General features: G+C 37.5%; 1 protein-coding gene across 12 annotated transcripts in view; it reads right to left on the bottom strand.

Moving 5' to 3' along the window:
* Positions 1 to 24,741, bottom strand: part of tjp1a (tight junction protein 1a) — a 123,943-nt gene that overhangs the window by 9,235 nt on the left and 89,967 nt on the right. For 5 of the 12 annotated variants that reach the window (XM_084405713.1, XM_084405714.1, XM_084405708.1 and 2 more), the window contains 16 exons: positions 24,551 to 24,654; positions 21,919 to 22,084; positions 21,580 to 21,715; positions 11,464 to 11,594; positions 10,658 to 10,763; positions 10,319 to 10,469; positions 9,096 to 9,204; positions 7,805 to 8,024; positions 6,985 to 7,169; positions 6,459 to 6,554; positions 6,225 to 6,251; positions 5,191 to 5,273; positions 4,764 to 4,974; positions 3,176 to 3,276; positions 1,570 to 1,908; positions 161 to 385 (listed from right to left, as the gene is read on the bottom strand). In XM_084405713.1, the coding sequence (XP_084261839.1) occupies positions 161 to 385; positions 1,570 to 1,908; positions 3,176 to 3,276; positions 4,764 to 4,974; positions 5,191 to 5,273; positions 6,225 to 6,251; positions 6,459 to 6,554; positions 6,985 to 7,169; positions 7,805 to 8,024; positions 9,096 to 9,204; positions 10,319 to 10,469; positions 10,658 to 10,763; positions 11,464 to 11,594; positions 21,580 to 21,715; positions 21,919 to 22,084; positions 24,551 to 24,654 (2,390 nt within the window). The remainder of the gene's footprint in view (positions 1 to 160; positions 386 to 1,569; positions 1,909 to 3,175; positions 3,277 to 4,763; positions 4,975 to 5,190; positions 5,274 to 6,224; positions 6,252 to 6,458; positions 6,555 to 6,984; positions 7,170 to 7,804; positions 8,025 to 9,095; positions 9,205 to 10,318; positions 10,470 to 10,657; positions 10,764 to 11,463; positions 11,595 to 21,579; positions 21,716 to 21,918; positions 22,085 to 24,550; positions 24,655 to 24,741) is intronic. The other 7 variants (XM_084405711.1, XM_084405712.1, XM_084405709.1 and 4 more) reach the window with 3 other exon arrangements.

Raw genomic sequence — 24,741 nt, 5'->3', positions numbered from 1 at the left:
GATAGAGAACAGACGCTCTCATTAAGCACACAGCGCACATGCAAGAGCTAGAGGAAAGCACCGCAGCACACAGGCAGGGCAGACGGCGATAAGAGAGGGCACCGGGCTCGGGCGTTAAGTGGGCCGGTTTCAGTCCAGAGCGGGATGGCTAGCGAGGTACCTTGGACTCTGACCCGGGTTGTCCAGATTGGTTGGGGTCGGGAGACGGGGGTTGAGCTAGCTCAGGGGCAGGTGGGAAGAGAGAGCCAGCCTCTGGGCTGAAATCCCCCTGAGTGAGGGTGACCGGGAGATCCTTGGCACTCGGGGCCCCTACATTTACATGAACAGCAGGGGGCGCTGTCTCTGCCAGCGGCTCAGGCTGCGTGGGGAGAGCAGCCTCTGCTTTCTGTGAAGGTGTTCAAAAATGTTTAATACATGCGGTCAAACCTCACCACTGCACTTCAGCTGTGATTCTCTTCTTTCTCACCTGACACCTGTACTGTTCTATTAAGGGAATGTTCCAGATTCAATTTATGTTAAGCTCTATTGACAGCACTTGTATATAAATAATTTATCTTAATTGGCTGATATTGGATATTTGACCTTTGCTGTCATCTAATCTTTAAAAACACTAATAATTTAATAACAATGTTAAATATAACATTTAGCAAATCTCAAAGTAAATATAATTCTTTTTCAACCTGTACATTACAGTTTATTTTAGATGTTAGTGTTTTATTTATTTAGACAAAATAGTTTATCATTTTAATACTGCCCATTTAACAGTCATCTGAATTTCATAACAAATATGCATTACTTAATTATATGCTTATTATTGCTTGAATTTTAATAATATTGATATATCTAGCATTTCAAGGCCTACTGCCCTTTCTCTGTTAGTGCCTTAACTGCTAAGAAATGCTGTCCACACAGCTTAACTTGTACTGAATTAGGAACATCCCACTAACATACAGAATAGGATGATTCTGGGAACCATGTCATGTAATAATTTGCAACTAAACAATGTTCTGTTTTTACTGTAAGTCTGAAGTCAGTTTAATTCTACAGTACAGTACAATGTTTTGGCTCTTGTAATACAAGATCTAAGACACTTTTGATATCATGGTGGCCACTGGACCAATATAGATAAATACATTCACAGTTATATAGTTAACACAGTAATTCCATCATGCACATAATACTTTCTGGTAATGACATCATTTTGCATGACATATAAGGGGACAGCTAGACCACAAGGATGGGGCAAACGTTACACATTCTTAAAGATACAACGTCCTCACTTCCATCTCCATTGTGATCATATTGAGATAAGAGTCACAGCATCTACATGAAGTATAACAGCCGAGCCATATTTGTCACATACACACACACATTCACACAACTACACGCTCACAAATACATATAATAAATACGTGGCAACAATTACTTGGTCATTGTCACTTCTCTAGTACTGCAATGTACTACGGTTTTTAAAGCATTCCTCCATCAATAGCGCCGCTAGAACACTTTTCTCACGCACACCACGGCCTCCAGACAACAGGGAAGGCGTACGGCTCGTAGAAACGCTACCTGCTGAGGTGCAGGGGCCTTGAACCCTGCTGGGTCGATGCGGTTCAGCGGTTCAGGCTGGTACCCTCCATATCCAGGAGGTTCCTGGATGACGGGCAGGTCCTCCCGGACAGGCTCCGAGGAGCGTGTGATGGCGGGCTCGCTTGGAGGTCCAACCTCGTCGTTCAGGGTCTCGTCTAGTTCCTGGTCCGTGTAGGCTCCACCCTCTGTGTCAGTGTCCTCGTAGTCTGAGGTGTGACGGCTGTCCGTGCTGTACATACTGTACTCGCTACCAGGGGCGGACAGGTAGGACAGGCGGTCATCGTGAATGTCCAGATCATCGTCAGGTGCGCCGTCCGCCTACGGAGATTCAGAACACATGATGCAAAGAATTCATTAAGAGAGAGAGGAAGAGGAGAGAACAACATGAGAGGGTGAAAAAGAGATGAGAGGGTGAAACCGAGAAATGACATCATGTAGATGAAATGTGTAACATTGGAGAATCTCACAAAAATATATATTTTGCATAAAAAAAATAAAGCGTACATTTTAACAATATATTTAGGATAATTAGGCAAATTTTACAAAAATGTCAATTATTTATTATCAATAATATTTTTGTAATATCTCACAGAATTAGTTAGAATTAAAATACTACCATACAATGCTTACAAAGGTAGTACTACAAATACTACAATGATCTATAAATACAATTTAAATAACATTCATTGTAAATAACATTACTGTAATAAGAACATGAGACTGTGTTATTACGGTATTATTTACATCGTATAATCATAGTATTAATTAATATTTTTGAATTGGGTTTCATTTTTATATTTTCATTTTAACTTTAGTTTAAGTTTCTAAATGTCTAGTTTTATTTATTTATTTATTTTAGTACTTCAGCTTAATTTTTTCAAAGGCATGGCAACATTTCTAATTTTAAGTTTTTCATTAAATATTTATGTTTATATTATAACAGCAATTTGTAATAACAATTTGAGAATGAGCATCTCTTTTTTTGGTGAATGCTAAAGAAACTTGGTTACACCTTATGTTAAGGTTTCCTTGTTAAAGTGTAATTATACATTTAAGTACAGAGTGATATTGATTAACAACATGTACTTACTATAGTGTTAAGGTTAAGAATCTGTTTGGTTTAGGGTTAGTTGCATGTATACATAATTTTCTGTAATTACTAAAGTAAGAACATGTAACAAGGACACTATAAAATAAACTATTTCCTAAAACTTTTTCCTCACTATGATATTAAGAATTGAGGGGGTGCGCTTCATTTGTCATGATTTTTTTTTTCCACAAAGCATAAAAAAAAAAAAAAAAGACAGTTTCTGGTCCAGGTTTCATGAGATTAACCTTATTATGGTGAAACATCACTAAAATAAAACTCAATCCACTGGGAAAAAGAACAGATGCTGATCGAAGAACCATACAGTGGTCAAACGTAAGTGGTGTGACCACAAGAAAAGATGCATGGGAAACTAATAAACTATGCTCTGTAAAAACAGAACCATGGACCCAGACAACCACGAATGAACCCTGTCCCTGAAACCTCATGCATCAGCTATTGAACTGAATCACTGTGGAAAAGTTCAATGAAACTCACCTTGCCCTCTGAGACCCACACCAGCTGGTTCTGCTGCTGCTGAATGGTCTCCTTCAATCCTCCATACCAGCCATCATTCATGTTGTTCATGTTAATGGTGGCTAGAGGACAGTGACAGGAAGGAAGACATCAAATCAGTCAAGAGAGATTCCAGCTAAGTCAGGTTTTTGTAAAAATAACAATAAGCTCCAAAAAATGTAAAACAACAAAACTCCTCGATGTCTGTAGCATAAAACCACTCGTTTATATGCTCATTAATTCATCGAAAGATGGATCATTGTTGGATTCTCTTTCTCTTTATGACTGAGCTAAGTGATCTTTTTGCCCAGTTACATTTACGAGGCTTTTATTCAAAGCGATTTACAAATGAGGAATGATACAGTAACACTGCAGCCTTTATTGAGCTCAGTCAGAAACACTGTGTGCCTTTCTTATTGCTTACATAAAAGATTAAGGATTTGAGATAGCAGATAGGCTGCTGAGTGAGACCCATCATGTAATTTAATGTGATGTACAGTTTTATGAATAATTATTCAAAGTTATTTCTGTCAACTACATATTTCAATTCACAGTGTGTGGAGTGCTGTGTGTGTGTGTCTGCTGATCAGACAAGACGTGATGGAGTATGACATGTCTGGGTTCATTTAAAATAAACTACTTATTTCATTATAAAAAAATAAAATAAAATAAAAGTTAACTAAGTTTAAGCAAACTATTTATTAGTTATTGATTAAGTAGACCTGCTGATGAAGAAGTGACAGGTACAAGAAAAGTAGCAAGAAAAGTACACACACACAAGAGAGAGAGTCGAGACAGAGAGATATCAGGGAAAATTAAGAGAATGAAAAGGAAAAGGGAAGTGAAGTGAAGGTGCAGCTCAAGAAAAAAACGAATTATTTTGCACGGCCCCAGCCTAAGGATTGAAACCTTTTTTATGTGATGGCCATACAAAAAATATGGTTCTCTCTTCTCTGTGGTTCCAAAATCTGTTGTGGGTGTACTGGATGTCCTGGATGGGTGTTAGACTTCCAGGCCTAAAAAATGTGTCCCAGTCCGGCCTTATCACTACCATCAGCAAACCAACCCTACGAGCCCATCTCTTCAATACCACCACCATACTACCAGTACTACTGTACAGGAGTGAGACATGGTCTCCTAAAACAGATGAACAGAAACTCACTGTAACTGAAAGAGCAATGGAGTGAAGAATGCTCAAATTCACACGAAGAGATAAGATTACAAATAACTGTTTGCGGGATCAAGGGTGAAAGATGCGAGCACGGATGCAGCTAAGAAAAAGCACAGATGGGCTGGGCACGTAGCTCACTCAGACACCCACTAACGCGATGGTCAGATTCCCTAAAGAAGAGTTTTTGACAAAACCTGGATCCACACAGCCAGAGACAGACGCAGATGGAAGAAATGCTGTGACCTGCATCATCCACCGGAATGATTGATCACAGGCCAAATAAAGAAAAAAGAATATATATAATGTTACTTATATTAATACCATCAAGCTTCGGGTCTACTGCAAGGGTCTACGACTAACATTGAAGAATACACAACCTCAAAAAACATCTGTGTTTACCTGTGAAGAGATGGTGGTTGTTCTTTCTCAGTTTGAGTGCACGCTCATGGAGTTTCCTAGCGCTCTTCCTGGACTCGGGACACAGTCTAGTCCTCATGGTCTTCACACCCTGCTTACTGTCAGGATTCAGGAACACCACGATAGGATACCACTGAGCATAATTCAGCCGATCCACTGCATTAGGAGTAATGTCTAACACTGCATGCTTGTCCTGCAGAAAACATACAAAAACACTCAAGAGACCGAGTCTCAAAAAAAAGTGTTGTACCCACTGACCTATATAATGACTATATAATGTCATTCTATATAGATCAGTGGTTGTACCAAAATCCACCAGCAGGAGGCAGTAGTGCCATTCAGAAAGTTCCTGCATTGCACTATGTGCCTTAAACAATTTTGCATGTGTTAAGTGTGTAAGAGAACTCACCCGGTCGATTATCTGTTTGATAGTGTGAAGGCGTATGATCCCCGAGCTGCGCTGGTCAGTGCCGGCATCTCTGGGTTCACTCTCTACGCAAGAAAAAACATAATCCATACTAGCATACACATACACTTCCAGAGATGCAGGACATCAGCATCTTCACTCCTCAATAGCATTCAGTGAGAAGGCAATTCAACATGGATGTGCGCATGCGCCCGCATACACAATATGAGCACCTGCAGACTGTTCAAACGTCCCATACGTGTAACATCAATGTGGTGCATTTTAATTAACTATAGATTTGCGAATATGAATATTCATTATATAAAGTGGAGGGAATAGGAACAACTGTACACCACAGAGACTAAGAAGGGGTCTGGAATGTCTGAAGAACGTTTGACATTACAGAGTGAAACCAGAAGGTCATTACATGGTGAAGTAAGTGTGCTTTAAACTTTAGGAGCCATTGGTGGCTCCTGACATTGATAAATTATATAATGTGATAAGTTCACCCAAAAACTAAAATACTGTCAACATCCTAATGTTGTTCAAATCCAAAAGTTAGTTTTTTCTCTCTTTCATACAGTGAAAGTCAATGGGGTCCAATGGTGAATAATTAATGACAATTTTTATTTTTGGGTGAACTACCCCTTTAAGACAGCATCTGTAGACCTACATCTGTATCCTTTACTATATCATGGCTCTGAAAAAGCAGCAACTACAGGAAGTATTTTCAGCGAAAAAGAAAAAGAAAAAGAAAAAAGCCCAAAGTATCACAAAATAACACAGGAAGCAGGTGCTTGGGATGGGGGAAATCAATGAGCAATGTGCCTTTATCTCCTCTCAAGCATGACTGAAGGGTTGGGGAGGGGGGTTTGGAGCTGTCGATAGCATGAACACACCTTAGATTATTTCTCATTACCATTTCAAGCAGTGTCGATTTGGTGTAACTAAAATAAGGGATGCCATAATAATGCACAGCCTCTAGTAACTATGGTTACTGATGGAGTGAGCTGATGTGACTACTGTATGCAACGTACTTTCCCTTCCATCTGGGTGCTGTGTCTCTGAAAAGCAAATACAGTCATACATGTTATGTAAATAAAGCCAGTGGCCACTCAAGGAATCAGTTTACAAGCTGAATTTTAAATGCGCTACTGACACTGGAGAGCAGGACAGCTGTAACTGCTCAAGTATGCTGCACAGGTAGGTGGATTAGAAAACTGAAGCGCTGTGTCTTATCAAGGGATGCGTGTTAATAAATGGACACTCACTTGCAAGCTCAAACAGGTCAGGCACCTCTCTCCCCAGTTTGTCTCGTGCCACGTCTGCGATTGGTCCGAAGATCACAACCGGTCTCAGGAACCCAGCTAAAACGACATAGAGAAAAACACCTCTGCTTTAGTTTAAACAAAACAGAAATATAGCTATTTTAAGATTACTGAATGACCAATATTCAAACTTTACATGCATTTAAAAAATACGAGAATTTAGGCATCAGAATATTATAACAAAGTATGAAAAATGGAAATTGCTAAAGGAGATTGCTGATTGAAAATGAGATTTGATAAAGTTTACATTTAACATATTTTTTTAATATTAATTTAAGTGAGCATTAGATGATGGAAAAGGTTATTTAAATGTATGAATGAGCATGCACAATTATACACCAATATCAGCTGAAGTGTATACAATATTGATACCGATAAAAAAAAAAATCTCAAATTTCAGCTGATATGAACATAATATGAAACCGATATATTGTGCATCCGTATCTAACATGCATAAATACATACATACCCTCTCTAAGAACCACCCTTTCATAAGCAGGGAACTTGGTCTGAACAGGCTGAGCTGACAAATCTTCTCTACTCTTCCGCAGGTTCCTCTTTGAAGTACGTAGACCTCTGAATCTCCAGAAGTCAGCTCGGTCGCCGCCTGCAGTTTTGGGGAGTGTGTACTGTACGCTTGATAACTGCTCTGCCCTGAAGAGAAGATGGCAAAACAAGGTCAGCTTTAGTTAGAAGCAGTGTTGAGAGCAAGACATTATTAGTTAAGGAGAGTTACGTAATCAGGTCACTTTACTTTTAAGTAACTAGTAAAGTAACGCATTACTTTTAAAACGAGTTACGCAAGTAGCTTGGATTTCCGTTTATTGACTAATAACACCTCTCTTGTCCCCATGTTGAGAGAAATCGGGAGTAAAGTTGCAGAAGCGCTGTGTAATGTAATGTAAACATGATGGTTGTTGTAGTTCTATACTAAATGCGAGTTTGCATTAACTCATCTCACTTGCACAAAAACAGATTCAGTATTCCTCAAAATGAATAAAAACCGTGAAATGCAAACTGCAAATGCAAAATGTTAACACAAATATGCTATATGTGTTTAATCTCGCTTTATTAATCAATGTATTTGCTGCTAACCTTCATTGATCCAATTCAACCATATGAATAAGAAAAAATTACTTAACTTAGTAGTTAATTCTCTCTAGCATCACAAACTTGCATATAGTTAATCATGCATTACACAAAATAAATAAAAAAAACAGTATTATAGTGATCTATATATGATCTACTAAACTGTGTACTATTTGGCTGGTTCTTAACTAAGTGGTTACCTGTTCTTGTTGGGAATGATGCCTCTTTCCACCTCCTGGTGGTTCTTCCCGATGCGGATGGCCAGCCAGGAGCCCAGTTTTCCGTTGTAGAGGGTGTCCACCACTCTGAACACCTCTCCCTTATTAAAGCTCAGCCCGTAAGGAGACTCTTTCTCATACTCAAAGTGTGTTCTGATGTAGAAGGAGTCGCCCACATCAGACTCCACTATTCGCCGGTACACTGGAAGACAGGATATAAATGAGATGGTTAACAGGAAGTCATGAGGAACAGATTCATAATAACACTAAATACCTTTCTTAGTATGAACGATTGAATCTTACCTAACTAAACAATAGGGTAAGTTATACAAGTATTTATTTAAGTGGTCATCATTACAAAATAAACCCAAACATGGTGATAATGACCCCAAAAGGAAGCAGAGGGGTCTTATAATCATCCATCTGACTGCATTGCATCCCACTTATTACAGAAGTACTTACCAAAGAAATTTGGTTTTCAATTTGGAAATTAATTTATGTGAGAAGAAAAAGGCTAGAGTTATATGAGACACAATAGTAGCACAGCGTGATAAATCAATGATCAGGCATTTTAGCAATTATTACTGAAAGATATTTGATCACGGAAGACATTTGACTGCAAAATGCTGCAACTGACCAATCAGAATGAAATATTCTGATCTAGAGCAGTGGTTCTCGACCTGGGGGGCGGGGCTTACACTAAAGCTTGGCTTATACCCGCCGCATCCACACGAGCGCGAAGGAGCATTGTCACATGTGTACTTTACTTCTCATTGATGCTTCCTGATGTTTTAGGCAACAATCACTCAGAGTCGCCCCCCCTGTCCTTTCAAAGAATAGTACAATGGTGAGCACATCAAGTATATACGCCTCGTCAGTTTGGGGAGGTATGCGCACAGTCAGCAGAGGCTCACGGTGTGGAGCCAGGTGAAAGTATAAACAAGGTTTATGGATCCTCAAGGAAACTTCCAGGAGTGCACAAATAAGTCTTCAAATTTAGTTAAAGTTATTTATTTATTAAATTACATAGTTATTTAGTAATTTAATAATAACATATTAATTAAAATGTAAAAAAAATAAATAAAAAAAATAGATAGAGATGTAAAACAATAAACTTGCTTTTTTTGTTGTTTAATCATTTTTATTACAAAAGAAGTACCAGAGGTACATATTAACTTCGAATGGAGGGCTTTCGAATATTATTCGAGAACCATGTAATAAGTGATCATAGGCCAACATAATCAATACATGAAAGCCGTATCCATCTGCTTACCATCTTTCTTCTTCTGAGCCAGGATGGTGACCTCTTCACCTCTGGGAAGATCCAGCAGGAACAGCACTGCTTCCTCACGAATGATGTTTGCAAAGTCAACATTGTTAACCTACGAACAGTAGGGAGTGCAAGAAGAAAACAGGCCTTAGATCTCTGCGGTGCTGTAACTTAACAATACACTGTTTATTGACAGTGGAAACAGAAATGAAGAGAAGCAGAGAGAGAAAAAAAGAGCAAATCCACTTTTCTGTGTTTCTACTTTATCTTAAAGTCACAATCTCAGGGAGAAAAAAAAGAGTTGAGGTGAACGTTGAGTCACCCTTGACAAAATGGAAAGAGAAAAACAATGAGCTGGGAGTCTCGCTGTGAGGCAGGGCCTGGAATCTAAGGAGTGTGTGTTTGTGAAGCAGGAACAGGAACTTTCATACACGCGTGTGTACGGACACTGTGACGACCTGCTCTGGGACTAGTGTGGGAGAGGCACAAAGCTGTCTATGTATAATTAAAATGTGCTCGGTGATAAACAAGCCTAAATGAGCCTGACTTAGACTCACTGTATTACACATAGCAACTGACAATAGTGTAAGACTACTGGAGGCTTGAGTTAAACAATGAGTGCCATTGTGCAGCCAAAGGCTAAACAAAGGAAAGCTGAAAACAGAGGAGAGACAGGCACTGAGTCAGAGCAGGAGTATGTCATGATTATTTTTGCCCACAGCCACAGGGGTCACACAGTGTCTTCATATTTTCCTGAGAAAAAGTGGGATGTTACACAGTGTTACAGTATAGAGATTAGTCAACAACAGATGTTCAGTAGCAAAACAATCAAACACATGCTTTCTTAGGACTAGCTTTCTCAGATATGATAAAGCATGTTACTGTATCTGCTAAATATGTGATGTTTACACAAGAAATGCCACTAGTTGCAATTAAAAAAAACATCTTTTGTTAAAATTACACACACACACATTTTAATTTGAACTATTAACCATTTAATTTTAACAAAAGATGAATTTTAATTAATAATCTTTTTTATTTTATAATTTTTAACAAAAGTATACAGACTTCACCTGTAACCAAACAAACACTAGGAGGGGCAGGATATTATTAAGAGCATATTTATGGTCAAATTTAGTGCATGTTCTTTAAATTGATGCTAGATCCATGTTGAAAGACCTCACTATAAAGCTCTAAAAGATGTAAACGTAAAATAAGATCCTCACCCTGAGTATCTGGTCTCCTTCCTCCAGGCCTTCCTTAGCAGCAGGACTGTCCTCCAGCACACCAGCCACAAATATCCCCACATCATTTCCTCCTGCCAGCCTCAATCCTACGCTTTCTCCTTTCTTAAACTTCACCAGCTTCATACTAGGCCTGGTAAACAGAATAAAACTGGGTTAATTTTCCATGGACTTACATGGCATTGTTTGTGCTGTGTGTGGCTTCAAATGATTTGCACCTGTGTATCTGTACGATAATACAGAAAGCTTACTTGGCTAGTAAATCTCTAGAAAGGGCAAGTGGGAATATGACATGAGTACAGATTATGCAACACCACTGACCGAAGGATGCTGTCATCATGGGCGACACTGGGCACAGGGGCATCAGAGGGGCTGACTGGCAGATCAACATCAGGTTGCCCAGGTTGTGCATACACTGGTTTTGGCTCTAAACACATATCTCTGTTAGACTTTGATGATGATGTGCATCAATAAAAACACAGTTCTTTTACAACATACTCTTTGGTTATTAATCAGACCAAAAAGAACATGAAAAACCAGAGCAAAGCAAGGTCAGATCTGGGCATTCCAGATCAGGATGGAGTAAACAGCAGAAAAGTATAGAGAGACAACTAGGAGAGGACAGGTCTGAAATTGTGTGCACAATATAATAATTTGTTCCCTTGATTTACTAAATCGGGGCCATGTTGTAGTAATTCATTCCCCTGATTTAGTTAAATCAACACAAGGAAACAAAATAGTTCAACATGGCCATGATTTACTAAAACAAGGGAATGAATAAATAACTTGTGGGAACGGATTCTTAATTTCTGATCACGATTTAACAAAACAAAAGAGTGAACAAATTAGTAAAAGGTGGCCACGATTTACTATGACAAGAGAATGAATTCTTAATTTGTGGCCATGACATATTTTTGTCTGCATCTCATGTGCAGGGCTCTGTAAACATCACATGGAAATGCAACATGAATTTACATTGGACTAAAAAGCAAGAAAAAAAACAGGGAGAGGTGACTTGGCCTTTTTTAAGAGGTCTGCCACACGCCACTGGACTGGGGAGATAAGAAAGTGGAAGAGCAGAAGGAAAGACAGAAGACAGCAGAAAGTCTGGAGGTGAAAGTCCCAACCTGGCAGTGGAGGGATCTGTTTGTCTCCGGGCTGATCTGTAGACGGTGCCAGAAGTGCGTCCTCGGCCATCTTAACTGGAGTGGATACAGCCGCTGGTTTAGAGATGCGCTCCTCCTCACGACTCCTGTGGCTACAGACACACACAGCAGCACAGTCACCAACTGAGTCTGATCTGATCTCTGCTCATAAGCAGGGGTGTGAAGTAATGAATTACAAATATACACGTTACTGTAAAGGGACAGTTCACCCTAAAATGTAAAATCTATCATTTACTCACCTCAAGTTGCTCCAAACCTGCATGAATATTACAGGTTGAGAGCATCCTGAGGTGAGCAAATGATGACAGAATTTTAATTTTTGGGTGAACTGTCCCTTTAAATAGTTATCAAAAATGTTACTTTTTTCGAGTAGTTTAAAAATGGTGTACTTGTACTTTAGTACATAAGTGATGTAACTTATATACTGATGTAATTGACATCAAGATATAGATGATAACTTATATAGTGATGTAATCAGGCCCGGGGTGGGTAATCGGGAGAATTCCCGGTGGGCCGCTTCACTTTTGGGCCGGTCGAGGATTTTTTTCTTCTTTTTTTCACATTTGTCACGTTAGTTACATTAGGCTACACACGTTCCGTATTCTGACACCGCAGCGCGCAGCCTCTGCATGGGTTGTACCATGAGAGGGAGTTCTCCCCTCCCCTCCCATAGAGTTGGTTGGGTCCATAACCCGTCTTTCCAAAAAAATTTCTCAGGTAGGCTACCGCGGCACCGCCGGCGCCTACCAATAGCTGGGCCGGCCCTACCGTAACGGTACGCGTCAGGGAGGATGGATGGGAGGAAGAGGCCAGAAGGGGCTGAAAAAGCCAGGTTGAAAAAAAGAAAGGCATTGGAGGAGGATGCTGCCAAATGTGCCAAGATTACAGATTTATTTTCAAAAGGACAAACACAAGTGGCAACAGGTAAAGAGAGATAGGTTTAGTAATGATTAGCATTACCAACGTAATTATTCGGCTAATACTGTTGTAGCGTTGTCAACCTATTCACAAGCAAAATATTAAATTTTATTAAAATATTAGCCTTTTTGTATCACCAAATACATGGCGATTCATAGACTTTGCAAATATTATGCAATTTAATATTGATGATAACAAAACTCAAGCTATGAAAAAATTTGCACTGTTGATCACAGATTAATTTTTCACCAGGAAATTTGTTTTGAAAAACTTTTATTTTGTACAAAATGGCACATAGTCACACTTGTGGTGTTCCCGGTAAAAAATGACCAGCCTACAAAAAATAGCTTATAAAATCTCTCATTATACTATATTATCACCCAATATTGGATTCAATCTTTTTGTCAACTTGTTTTCTTTCAATTAGGACTAGTTTTATATTTCTATTTGCATCTCATTAATCATAGGCCTCATTTATCTGAGAGTAGGTATCACGTTTTTTGATTAAAAAAGCATTATGTTTGAATATTTTTGAATACAAATAGGCTAAATGTGTAAACATTAGTTCAATATGCCTCTTTGTGGAAGAGTGGGATACATTTCAAATGCTTGCTTGCTTTCTTTCTTTCTGCTTTTGTTAATTTATCAACCTATCCTTGTGGAATAGTGGAATATTTTTTGTTAACTTCTCAGCTTAAGTTAATTATTATTTAACCTTTACATTATTTGTTGAACCATGGTATTAATAAAAACTACACCATAGTAAGAGCTGAACTGTTGCTTCATTTATCCAGTTTGGAAAAAGTGCTAATTTGGAATTCCACCATGGAAAAAGTGGGCCAGTCTTGGGCCTGAAACTCCCGGGCTGAAAAGTGGCCCCACTCCGGCCCTGGATGTAATGGATACTTATACTTAATTTTATTTTTATCCGCCAATGTGGCTAGGGAGAGAGTAGTTGCATAAATAATTCACATTGCAAACTTTAACCAAGGCACAGTAACTGCTGTTAATTATGACTGCTGTGGAAGCACATCGTTAAAAATACCTGTATTAATTTTCTAATTTGAAGAAACATGTTACGGTAAATTATTGATTTCTGCTAACTAGATGATCTGTATATCTACAGGGCCTGAAATTTGGTGCGAGGTTGCGGGTATTGCATACAATGTTAATAACTTCAGCAAGTGCCACATTCATAATGCGGGAATTCCCACTCCCATTTATTTACTCGAACATATAGAGAGACGCAGGATCTGCACTGCCGCGTCACTCCATCACGCGCATTCTGCAGCAGTCGGCAGCTCGTTGACTCTTGATGAGTGCGCAATGCATGCTGTGAAAAAGTGTGTTGAGGACATTCTAAACCTTAATGTGGAAAAAAAGCTTACTATGGCTTAATGTACTGAATTTGTAAGACCTTAATGGATTTTTTCTCTCAGTTAGAAATGGGACCAACTTTTTGTGTGTGTGATCCATTTCATACAATCTGCCTTCATTTAGAGAGTACATTTGAACACTTTATTTTTTTTCAAGAACAGCATTTTTAATTCCAGTACATTTTCTTTTGAAAAAGTTTCTCAAGTGAAAATACTTCTATATTTAATGCACATTTTTACAAACTACACTATCAGCATAACATTTTCAGTAAATGTAGCTATGTAAAAGAAAGGGAAGGGATGGGCAGCTTCAGTCCTGGAGTGCTGCTGTCCAGCAGAATTTAGCTTCAACCCCTCATCAAAAACAAGCTAACCAATGGGTCTCATTCACTAATAATTGCATTGATTATTTTATATTTGAACGCACATTCACAACATGTTTGTACGTACATGAATCGTCCATGAATTTGTTCTTAACATCATTCTGATGTTAGTGAATTTGGAGTATTCTAAAGGATCGGCCGTGTGCACAAGGTTAGTCATTTGCATAAAACACACCCAAACAATCTCCATATAAGGGCTTTCCGCACACGCTTTCCGCACAGCCTTTCGTCATACTCATCAAACTTGCCGCTGTTTGCAGATGCGCTCTCGCCCAATCCTCGAGCAATGCCAGGTGTGCCATTCTCACCAGTTCTCTAAATACTTTTTTTTTATACAGACCCAGATTACAGAGCTCTGCTTTATTCAGAGAAACCTCACAGCTGAAGCTATAACGCAGCTTTTCTTACTCTTTACCTGTATATGATGGAATGTATTTAAGATTAATTAGATTGTATTATTTAATAATTTGATTATAAAATTTTATATATGGATTATGTAATTAATTATAGTTATAGTATAATAGTTTAATTATACTATATAGTATAATAATTATAGTCGTGTTGGGATGAAATATAACTTCTTAACACGATTATAAGGACATTCAGAGTAGCCAAAGCGCTTTTCGCCTACGTGTGGTTTCAGTTGTTACTATATTTTTTCGTACATTTTGAATAAATTTTATTACAACATTTTGATGATTCGTGACTTGTTCTTAAAATTGTTTGTACACATAATTCACGCACAAATTTGTGCGTATGCATGCTTAGTAAATGAGACCCAATGTCTTCTGGATTACTAAGGCTACAGGCAGATGAGTTTTTCATCAGGGTTGGAGGCTGAGCTAAACTCTGCAGGACAGCAGCACCCCAGGACCAATGTTCCCCATCCCTGAGGTACGGGATGATGAGATTACATCACTTCATGATGTAAGAAGTTAAACTTGACCCAGCGGTCATCTGATTTTTATTTTATATATATATATATATATATATATATATATATATATATATATATATATATATATATAAAAATCACTTTATTTGTCATTTAAAATAATAAAAATATTCTATGTAATTATGCATTTAAGTTGAATTATGACATACATGCATAATAGCAGACAAATCAAATTTAAAGGGTTGTAGTATATCAGTTTAAGGGATTCATCTTAAAGAAAAAAAAAAAGTTATTAATTATACAGGCCAATTAATAGATATTAGATATTAAATATTTTATTTCAAGGGATGTTCTGACGACAATACTAATACTGAAAAATAACTATGCATTCTCAGTATTACTTTTGAATTTTTTTGGGTTCCCACACCTCCGAAATCCCAGTTAACCCCTGGTTACCAGTGACATTATTGGGCAGCTGGGATTTTTGCAACGTTAGCATGTCTTTGGGACAAGTCAATAACAAATAAATCACTTGCATTTGGTGACATTTCAGAAACTGTGCTTGTGAATTTGGTTATTATGTGTGGACATTTCTCAGAACATCAGACATTATATTTGCTCCACATGAATATGGGAATGTCCTCAGGAGAAAACAATGCTGAATGTAAACAAAAGAAAAGGATCACAAACAATGCTTGAAAAAAGCAGAGATAATGATTGCTCATTAGACAGCACCAGATGCCAGTGCTTTAGGTCAGACTGTATAATTTTTCTCTTGCTTAAAACTAGGACAGACACTAGAGCTTCTTTTAAAACTGTAAATGAACTTTTGCACAACTATTAGATATTTGAAATGCTTTGATGCATCACAAATACTCCCTGTTGCACATTCAGACTTAAGGATTTTTACATTTACATTACATTTGATCATTTTGACAGACAAAGAAAGCTGGAGAAGCATTTGATGAGTTCAGGATCTGGACGGCCCTCTAGAACCTTAGTCACATGACTCTGGTTGGTACAGAATGACTCAGACAGGAAACAGACCACTCCCAAAATATTCATTTAGTCTTTGATGAATGCAATTAGCATTGTTATTAGCATAATCAGTAAAAGCAAAGAGATTTCTACCAAGAATATAGAAATGAAAATGAAAAAGAGAACCTTTGTTAGATTGGCAGTGTACTTTGACTTATTGTACAATGTACAATTAATAACAGTCCTTTACGACTGTTGCTTGTCAGACTGTACGAACATGATCCCCGCTGTAAGCCATGTCACACTGTATGATCTCAGTGGTCATTAAATATCAGACTGTACAGCAGTTAAGACACGTTAAAAACAGACAGATAAAAAAAAACTTGTGCAGAGTTTTAAATCATCAATCAGTGACATGTTCAGTGACTGTGAGATGCAATTAAATGCTGGATTGAAAAGATGGCTAGCAAACTAAAACCGATCAGGGCTTGTCTTGAAAAGAAAAAACAAAGACGATGTGTGTGGAGCAAGTGGTGGTTTGTTGTTGTCTCACTAATTGTGTCATCAGGTTCTGCGCTCCTACTGGTTTTTGATTTGACAGTTGTCGTAGGAGAAGTCACACTAAAGGACTGTGCATAAAATTGTCTGAAACTGATTTTTTTCGCAACAGCCGTCTGAGAACATGCCAAACTAGTGTTCATAGACTTCAGATTTTGGCCTAGGATCAGAAGAATTTTAGGATTCTCAAAATTTGTCTCAGACGGCCAAATCGTGGCCAAAAACATACAGTGTGAACCTGGCTTTAAATCTCTGAGGCCCTGGACATGCACAAATATGCGCTGACACACACAAAAGCCTACATAAATCCCAGGCTCTCCTTTTGCTCTGTTGGTTTTCTCTGCACTAACACATCTATCACACACACACAGGCTAAATCTCTGCTCACTTCATTCTGTATTTATTTCTCATGTGACCTATTACAATCTCACTGACATGTCTTTCCATTCCAATAAGGGCAATTTGTCTCCCTGCACATTTCAGAATAGAAATTGAACCCCTATATAAACAAACCCCTTTACACTATGCAAATAAATTATCATTTATATTTTGTGTGTAAAATTGTGTAAATGAACACTCATCTTGTTCTTGATGTAACTATTACATAGCAAAAAAAGTAAAAAATAAATTGATATCCCTATTACAAGCAGAACATATGACACTATGGCACTGCAGCCACTGCTTGTGCTTTGTTTCTTAATTATGAATAAATGCAGGGAAAATTACTTTGCAAATATACATATACAATAGGCTATGAACCTAAAAGACCTACTACATCACTAGGTTTGAGTCACCAAGAAATATAGACAGTTCATTACAAACACGATGATTATTACGCCATTCACAGCTGGATCCAACTTCAAGATTTGAGATTAATGAAAATATATATAATAATTAATAAAAAAATTAGCCACATCTTGTTCTGAAATTAGGCAATAATATGGTACATTACTTTACACATAAAAATATATAATATACAAACAAATACATACTAATTCTTTTATTTATTAATATTTAATTTGTTTTTTTTTATTTTTACAGCGTTTTTATTAATTTTAATTTAATCCATTTAACTGACACATTTTAGGTTCACCTTTCTTTCCGCATGCAGTTTTAAATCACTTTCTACATGTCTGATTATTTCTTATTTCCTTTATTATGCTTATATAAAGCACTTTGAATTACCATTGTATATGAAATGTGCTATATAAATAAACTTGCCTACCCTAAACTAAGACAACACTGAATCAACACACTTAAGTGCTCTTGAGAAACTATGTGTAGAGGAGAGAAATTAAAAAGCTGATGGCTCAGACAGAGAGTATCTCTGTGACTTGTACTGTGAGGAGAAACCCATCTGGTGATACACATTTCAGAGGGAATTGTGCCATCTCTTGTGTGCCAAGGTTAATGAACACACATGCAGGAAAATTAATTCAGGCCCATTTCTGCATAACAGCCTTGACACCCACTGGCAGTTTCCACAAACACACACTCATACATACAGAGCTAGTTGCCTCTGCACTACCAGCTCAATGTGACAAAATGCATGCTGATTTCACTACAAGCACATATTAATGCACCACATCAAATGCATTAAAACTTAAACCGTCTATATAGAACACAAGACCCACACAATATAAAACAAGACAAAACGCACAAAAAACATAAAACAAAAAAATAAACTAATATTCATGCACTCAGACTCCATCTACAAGTACTATCCACTGTTTACACTGACTACAGAGCACAGCACTTACAGCGGGAGCATTCTGGTGAGAAAAGAGCCCGTCAGCCTGTGTAGAGACAGAGCAGTTATTCAGTGGCGAGTGAGTGATGCATGGCTCTGAGATATTAACCTGGCTCACTGACAAACATGTTCATCATCACCCAAAATACCTCTGAACCAAGCAGTCCAAGCCCAGTAAGTAGCCTTTTAGACCATCAGTGTTTTAGTAAAACCCAAGCGTATTACCACTATTAATCATCCAGATAGTCAAGAGAGAAAACAGTCAGTTTATATATTAAGTACACTACTAGTCAAAAGTTTGGGATTGGTAAGATTTCTAACTGTGAAATATTATTAGAATTTATAATGACTTCTATTTTAATCATTTTAAAATGCAATTTATTCCTGTGGTGGCAAAGGTGTATTTTCAGCTGCCATTCCTCCGATTTCTGAAGGACCATGTGACACTGAAGACTATTCTAATATGCTGAATAAACATCTTTTATTATTATTATCAATGTTAAAAACAATTGTGCTGCTAAATATATTTGTGAAAATGTGACACTTTTTAATCAGAATTCTTTGGTGAATAGAAAGTTCAATAGAACAGCATTTAAAGGGATAGTTCACCCAAAAATGAAAATTCTATCATCGTTTACTCACCCTCAAGTTGTTCCAAACCTGTATGAGTTTCTTTGTTCTGCTGAACACAAAGGAAGATATTTGGAAGAATGTTTGTAACCAAACAGATCTCGGTCCCCATTGACTTCCATAGTAGGAAAAATATATACTATGGTAGTCAGTGGGGACCGAGATCTGTTTGGTTACAAACATTCTTCCAAATATCTTCCTTTGTGTTCAGCAGAACAAAGAAACTCATACAGGTTTGGAACAACTTGAGGGTGAGTAAATAATGACAGAATTTTCATTTTTGGGTGAACTATCCCTTTAAATGAAATAGAGCTCTTTTGTAATTTTATAAATATCTTTGCATCCTTGCTGAACAAAAGAATAAATTCCTTCCTTTAAAAATATTTGATTGTTGGTCACCCAAGGTTTTTTACTCATCTTAGGGAGTTTTTCTTGCCATTGTCGCCTTTGGCTTACTCAGTGGGTTTCTTTAGGCACCTTACTATTCTTTGCAAAGCTGCTTTGGAAAAATGTGAAATGTGCTAGAAAATGTTATTGACATGAAAACCGAATAGACTTTAGCTCTAGTACTTTCATATTCACTATCATTCAGAGGAGATTGATGAGTCTACTACTTGCCACTGTCTACAAGTGCAAAGTTAAGGCAGACTACATACATTACATACATACACAAAAAATTGCTACTGCTGTGGAAATTCTGAAACATAAAAGGCATCAGTGTCTTGTTGAGGTGAGAGAGCCGATAATGAGGTGTAACCTGAGTTCAGATATTAAGTGAGACGCAGCTCTAGACAGACAGGTGGAGGATGTGTGGGGGGACGCGAGGTGTGAAATTTCATTAAAATACAGCCTGCAGCAGTGTGGGGATGTGGGATGTAGAGAGCAGCTGCTTTAATGGCAGGAAGGATGGCATGTCCCCTAGGGAAAGGATTGGTACCTTGTGGCATTGTCATCCTTTTCATCCCTTTGTCTTTACATACTCGCAGTTCATTTAAACACTATCTCGTGCCCTTTCTTTCTGACTTCCACCTGTTTTACATACTCCACTTGTCCTCTCTCAAGATTTCCTCTGGCCCCCTTCCACCACTTGTACCACAGTAACCACAGTGTCCGACAAAATACCATAACATAATACCATTACTACTGTTATTGATATAATGATGAATTATAAAATTGTAATTAATCCGATTTTCTATTTATTTAATCAAATTAGTATATGTAAAAAAATAACTTGCTGCCTTAATTCTTTAAATACAATCAACTTGGCTGTGTAAGACATTTCAACTTAAATGACTTTAAACTGACTTAAAAAAAATTGTTGAATCTTGTATAACTTAAAAAATAAAGTTTAAAATGGCTTAAATTATTTTTATGAGTTGAAGCAATGTAAAAACATATGACGACTTGTTTATATATGACTTATTGATCATGTATTCTTTTACAGTGTAATTAAACAAATCACACACATCTAATTTGTAATAAATAAAACTAATTTAAGACATTACATTATTGAAGCTGATTAATCATTAAGTAGATGTTACAAAAAGTGGTTTGTTGCACAAAATAAAAACAATAAATTGAAAGGTTTTTTTGTAACAATAACTGTAGTAAGTAACTAGTATTTAGACAGAAATTGTAATTATAGTACACTTCTGAAAAGGACTATTTTTTGCAAATACATTATGTGTACTTGTTGTAGTTTATCCACATTGTGTGCCCACAATAGATGCAGGCACAGTCAAAACACTTTATATCAGAGAAGCCCTAACTGTTTTAGTCAATAATTTTGGCCCTTCAAAACTGCAGGTAAAAAAAAGAAGTTTCGGACAAATATTTTAGGTTCTTGAAATGTCGGTGCATTATTACATTGTATATATCATGGTACTTTATAATATTACCACATAGCATAATATGTTATGAAACAAGCTTCATATCTGCCATGTATCCAAACTTTTGTGGCTTTTACTGGTCTGTAGCATCACAGAACAGTTATCCATATACAAACACACTGATTCTTGTCCTTCATTGTCTCTCTTGTACAAACACACGCAAACAAACAACACTGAAAGAAACCGTCAGACCACGCTGTCAACACTTCTCAGTGCACACGTCTAAAGTGCATGAGCTCAGCTCTACTGTAGTGTCAAACTGGGTTACAGTCAGCCAGCTCACTGCACCATGACCAACACTTACACTCTCTTGTGAGTGCAGCCAAAACTAAATAAATATTTCACGAAAAAAAGAAAAAAAAAATGACAGAGGGTGTATTTGTTAAAGTAAGTGTGCAAATCAGACCCATCTGCTTCACTGATTATTCTGATTCATACAATTATTAATGACACTGGACACAAGCTCAAGGGTGAGGAGGGAGGACACCCTGAAACCTGAGATCGACATTAACCAGAATGACATAGCCTTACTGCTCTAGCTATACCGGAGGACCAAATGGTATATATTGATCTCCCTAAAATTAGGGAGCCGGGATGAGGATAAAAAGGGTGTGAATTAAGGGACTCGAGTGAAAAATAGTCCTTTATATACTTCAAGGGGTTTTATGTGGTTAATGTAAGCATTTCAGATGTCTCTTACCTGCCGTTGTTCATCTGCTGCGGAGAGTGGCCGGAGATGTCAGAGGGCTCTGAGCGTTTGTCAGGGGAACGGGATCTACTGCGACGGGTGCGCTCATGGGAATGATCTGATGCCAGTGAATGAATTTCTGAAATGTCTGTTAAAACAAATCATGATTTTAAAGTATCAAGTTAGACAAAGTTTACTTTCTTTTAGAAAATGGCAAAAATCCTACAAGAAAAAGGGAAATAAAATGGACAAGAAACCATGCAACAAACAATACAAAATATAAAGTTGCATTTGACCTTAAGTCTAAACTTAGCAATTTCAGATCTACATGTTTAACATAGATAATCTCACCATCTCTGTCTGAATTAGCGGAGGGAATGCTATTGTCCAAATCTGGAATGTTGAGGAGTGTCGCCCTCTCATCTCTCTGCACCACCATCTTCAGCTTGCCTTTCGATCGCTCTATAAGTTTCTTTGCGTCTATCAAAGACAGGTTCTCAGTCACTGTGCCATTGATCTATATTGAGAGGAGAGAACACCATTTTCAAACACACTACGGATGCATACGTCTGGTATTTTGTAAAGTACAGTGTTAAATTCGTTGACGAATAATTTGTCATAATTTATCATAATTTATCATCAACAACATTTTTTCATTGACGAAATCAAGACTGCTGATCTACCCGGCGGGACATAAGTTGGCATACACTTGCAGCATGTCTCATAAAATGTTACAAAATGTTAACATGTGGGAGAAAGAGAAGGGCAGACACATGGATAAATCTGAAAAAGCGTGATGATGCGAAAGAGAGCTCAATTCAGTCCGGTTTTCTGCACGCACACAGAAAGCCGCTTCTCACAGCGCAAGTGAATGTAAACATGTATATCGGATGTGTATCAGTTTATTGGATCCGTGCATTTGGCCTAAAAGTGGAAACAGTCTAATAAACCTGCTGCTGTCCATTATTAATGTTAATCAAACAACAAAAGAAAAAGAGAAAATCACTCAATGTTCTTGACTGAATAACTTTAATAACTTTATTAAGGATTAATCTATATTTAATTTATACAAATAAATAGCCTATGTCTGCTTGAAAGAATGAAGAATGTTGCATGCAAGTTGAAATGCTTAATTGATGCATCAAAACTAACTTTAGCTGGACAATAACTTTATTCTAGAGCTGCTGTAAAGCCGAACAAACTCTGTTACTTTAATTTCCTATTATCACTGTAAAGCTGCTTCTATATAGATATATAAACAATCTATATTGTTAAAAGCACTAATATAAATGAAGGTGACTTGACTAAAATGTAACTAAACCCATTCGAATTTTGTCGACTAAATCTACTGTAGATTTAGTCAACTAATATCTAATGATATTTAGTTGACTAAAACTATAACCATTCAGATGACTAAAATATTATTCAATCTAAAAAGGCATTTTAGTCAAAAGACTATGACTAAAACTAAATAAAAATTTGCTGTCAAAATTAACACTGGTAAAGTACTGCTTTAAAAGTGACCTGGTCAAATTACATCACAGATGAAGCACTTATCACTGTTGAGAAAGCCTGTTGTATAAATGAAGCATTTTAAAAATTATAAATAATTAAAACAAACACACACATATACACACACACACACACACACACACACAGCCCTGCAGATAGCAATAGGTAAATAAAGCGATGTGACGTGTGGCCAAAAATGGAATTTGTGCCCTGCATTTTACCCATCCAAGTGAACACACACACACCGTGAACACACACCCAGAGCAGACGTTTTTGCTGCGGTGCCCGGGGAACGATTGGAGGTTAGGTGCCTTGCTCAAGGGCACTTCAGTTGTGGGTAACGAGAGTGGAAGAGTGCACTGAGACTCGAACCCGTGACCTTCGGGTTACAAGTCCGACTCTCTAACCATTAGGCCACAACTGCCTTTGACTAAAATAAACGCATCATGTACACTAAAATTCAAAAGTTTGGGGTTGGCAAGATGTTTTATTGTATTTGAGAAATCTCTTATGCTCACCTAGTCAGCATTTATTTGATCAAAAATACAATGCATCCTCCTTGCTGAATAAAAGTATGGATTTCTTTCAGCACACACACACACACACAAAAAATAAACGTACCCCAAACTTTTGAATGGTAGTGTATAGACGGCAAAATAAATGTTCCGTCCGTGATTTTACATTTACAGAGCCTTGCAAGAAAACAGCACCGCTGGCAGTGCACTCTATGCCCTTCAGTTTCACTCCAGTGCTCTGTGGGATATGCTCTGCTCCACTCAGTAAGCACTAGACTCATTTAGCGGAGAACAGTTCATAAATTAACGTGGAAATGTCAAGTAATTCCCCCCATTAAACAACTAATAACTTGGTAACAAGTCAGCCAGCTAATACTTTTTAATATTCTTAATGTAGAAATGAAATTATAATTATGCAAACATTAAGAAAGAGGGTGAGAGAGGTTTAACAAACATTTAATTTTGAGTGTGCTTAAAGTTACTGTCCCTAAAGGTGCTTTAAGCTGAAAGATGTGACTGAAATAAACAAGCTGAGATATCACACTGATCTGCCCTAGTCTCAGTAAACAGACAATAATCAGTGGCCACAAACCACTGTCAGATTCTACATTTAGCCAATGAGAAGGCTTTTGAGGCGCTTTGTCAGTCAATTCTTCCACACGTTCACAGCAGGCGGTGCATATATAAGAAGAAAGCTGAGAGTGTGACAGATGAACTTGGAGTGGTTTTCATGACTTTAGATGAAGCCAAGTTCACAATTTTTCATCTGTCAACAGCAATTTACACAGACAAACCTCCTAATAGGAACAGAAACACAAAGCAGGAAAATAAAGCATTCGTGAAGCTTTTTGAAGCAACAACACAAGTATTGGTACCAGCGACTACATGGCTATCCAGTTCCCTTCTTTTCCTATAACCATCTTTCTATGATCCTTCCCAGACATTGTTTCTCATACCTTTAGGACGACGTCTCCCTCTTGTATGTTGCCGTCACGGGCTGCGAGGCTCTCAGGAGAAATGTCCTTTACAAATATGTGGCTGGCCAGACGCAGACCATATTCTGCACACAACAGAAAATACACACATGAATGAACAATAACAGACATAATCTGACTACTGAGTAACTAACTACAGCATTGTTCTAGTT

Source organism: Rutilus rutilus, assembly GCF_951802725.1.
Source record: "Rutilus rutilus genome assembly, chromosome: 3".
NCBI classification, from domain to species: Eukaryota; Metazoa; Chordata; class Actinopteri; order Cypriniformes; family Leuciscidae; genus Rutilus; species Rutilus rutilus.
The sequence above is the reverse complement of the archived record's forward strand: the minus strand, read 5'-3'. Positions and strand labels throughout refer to the sequence as shown.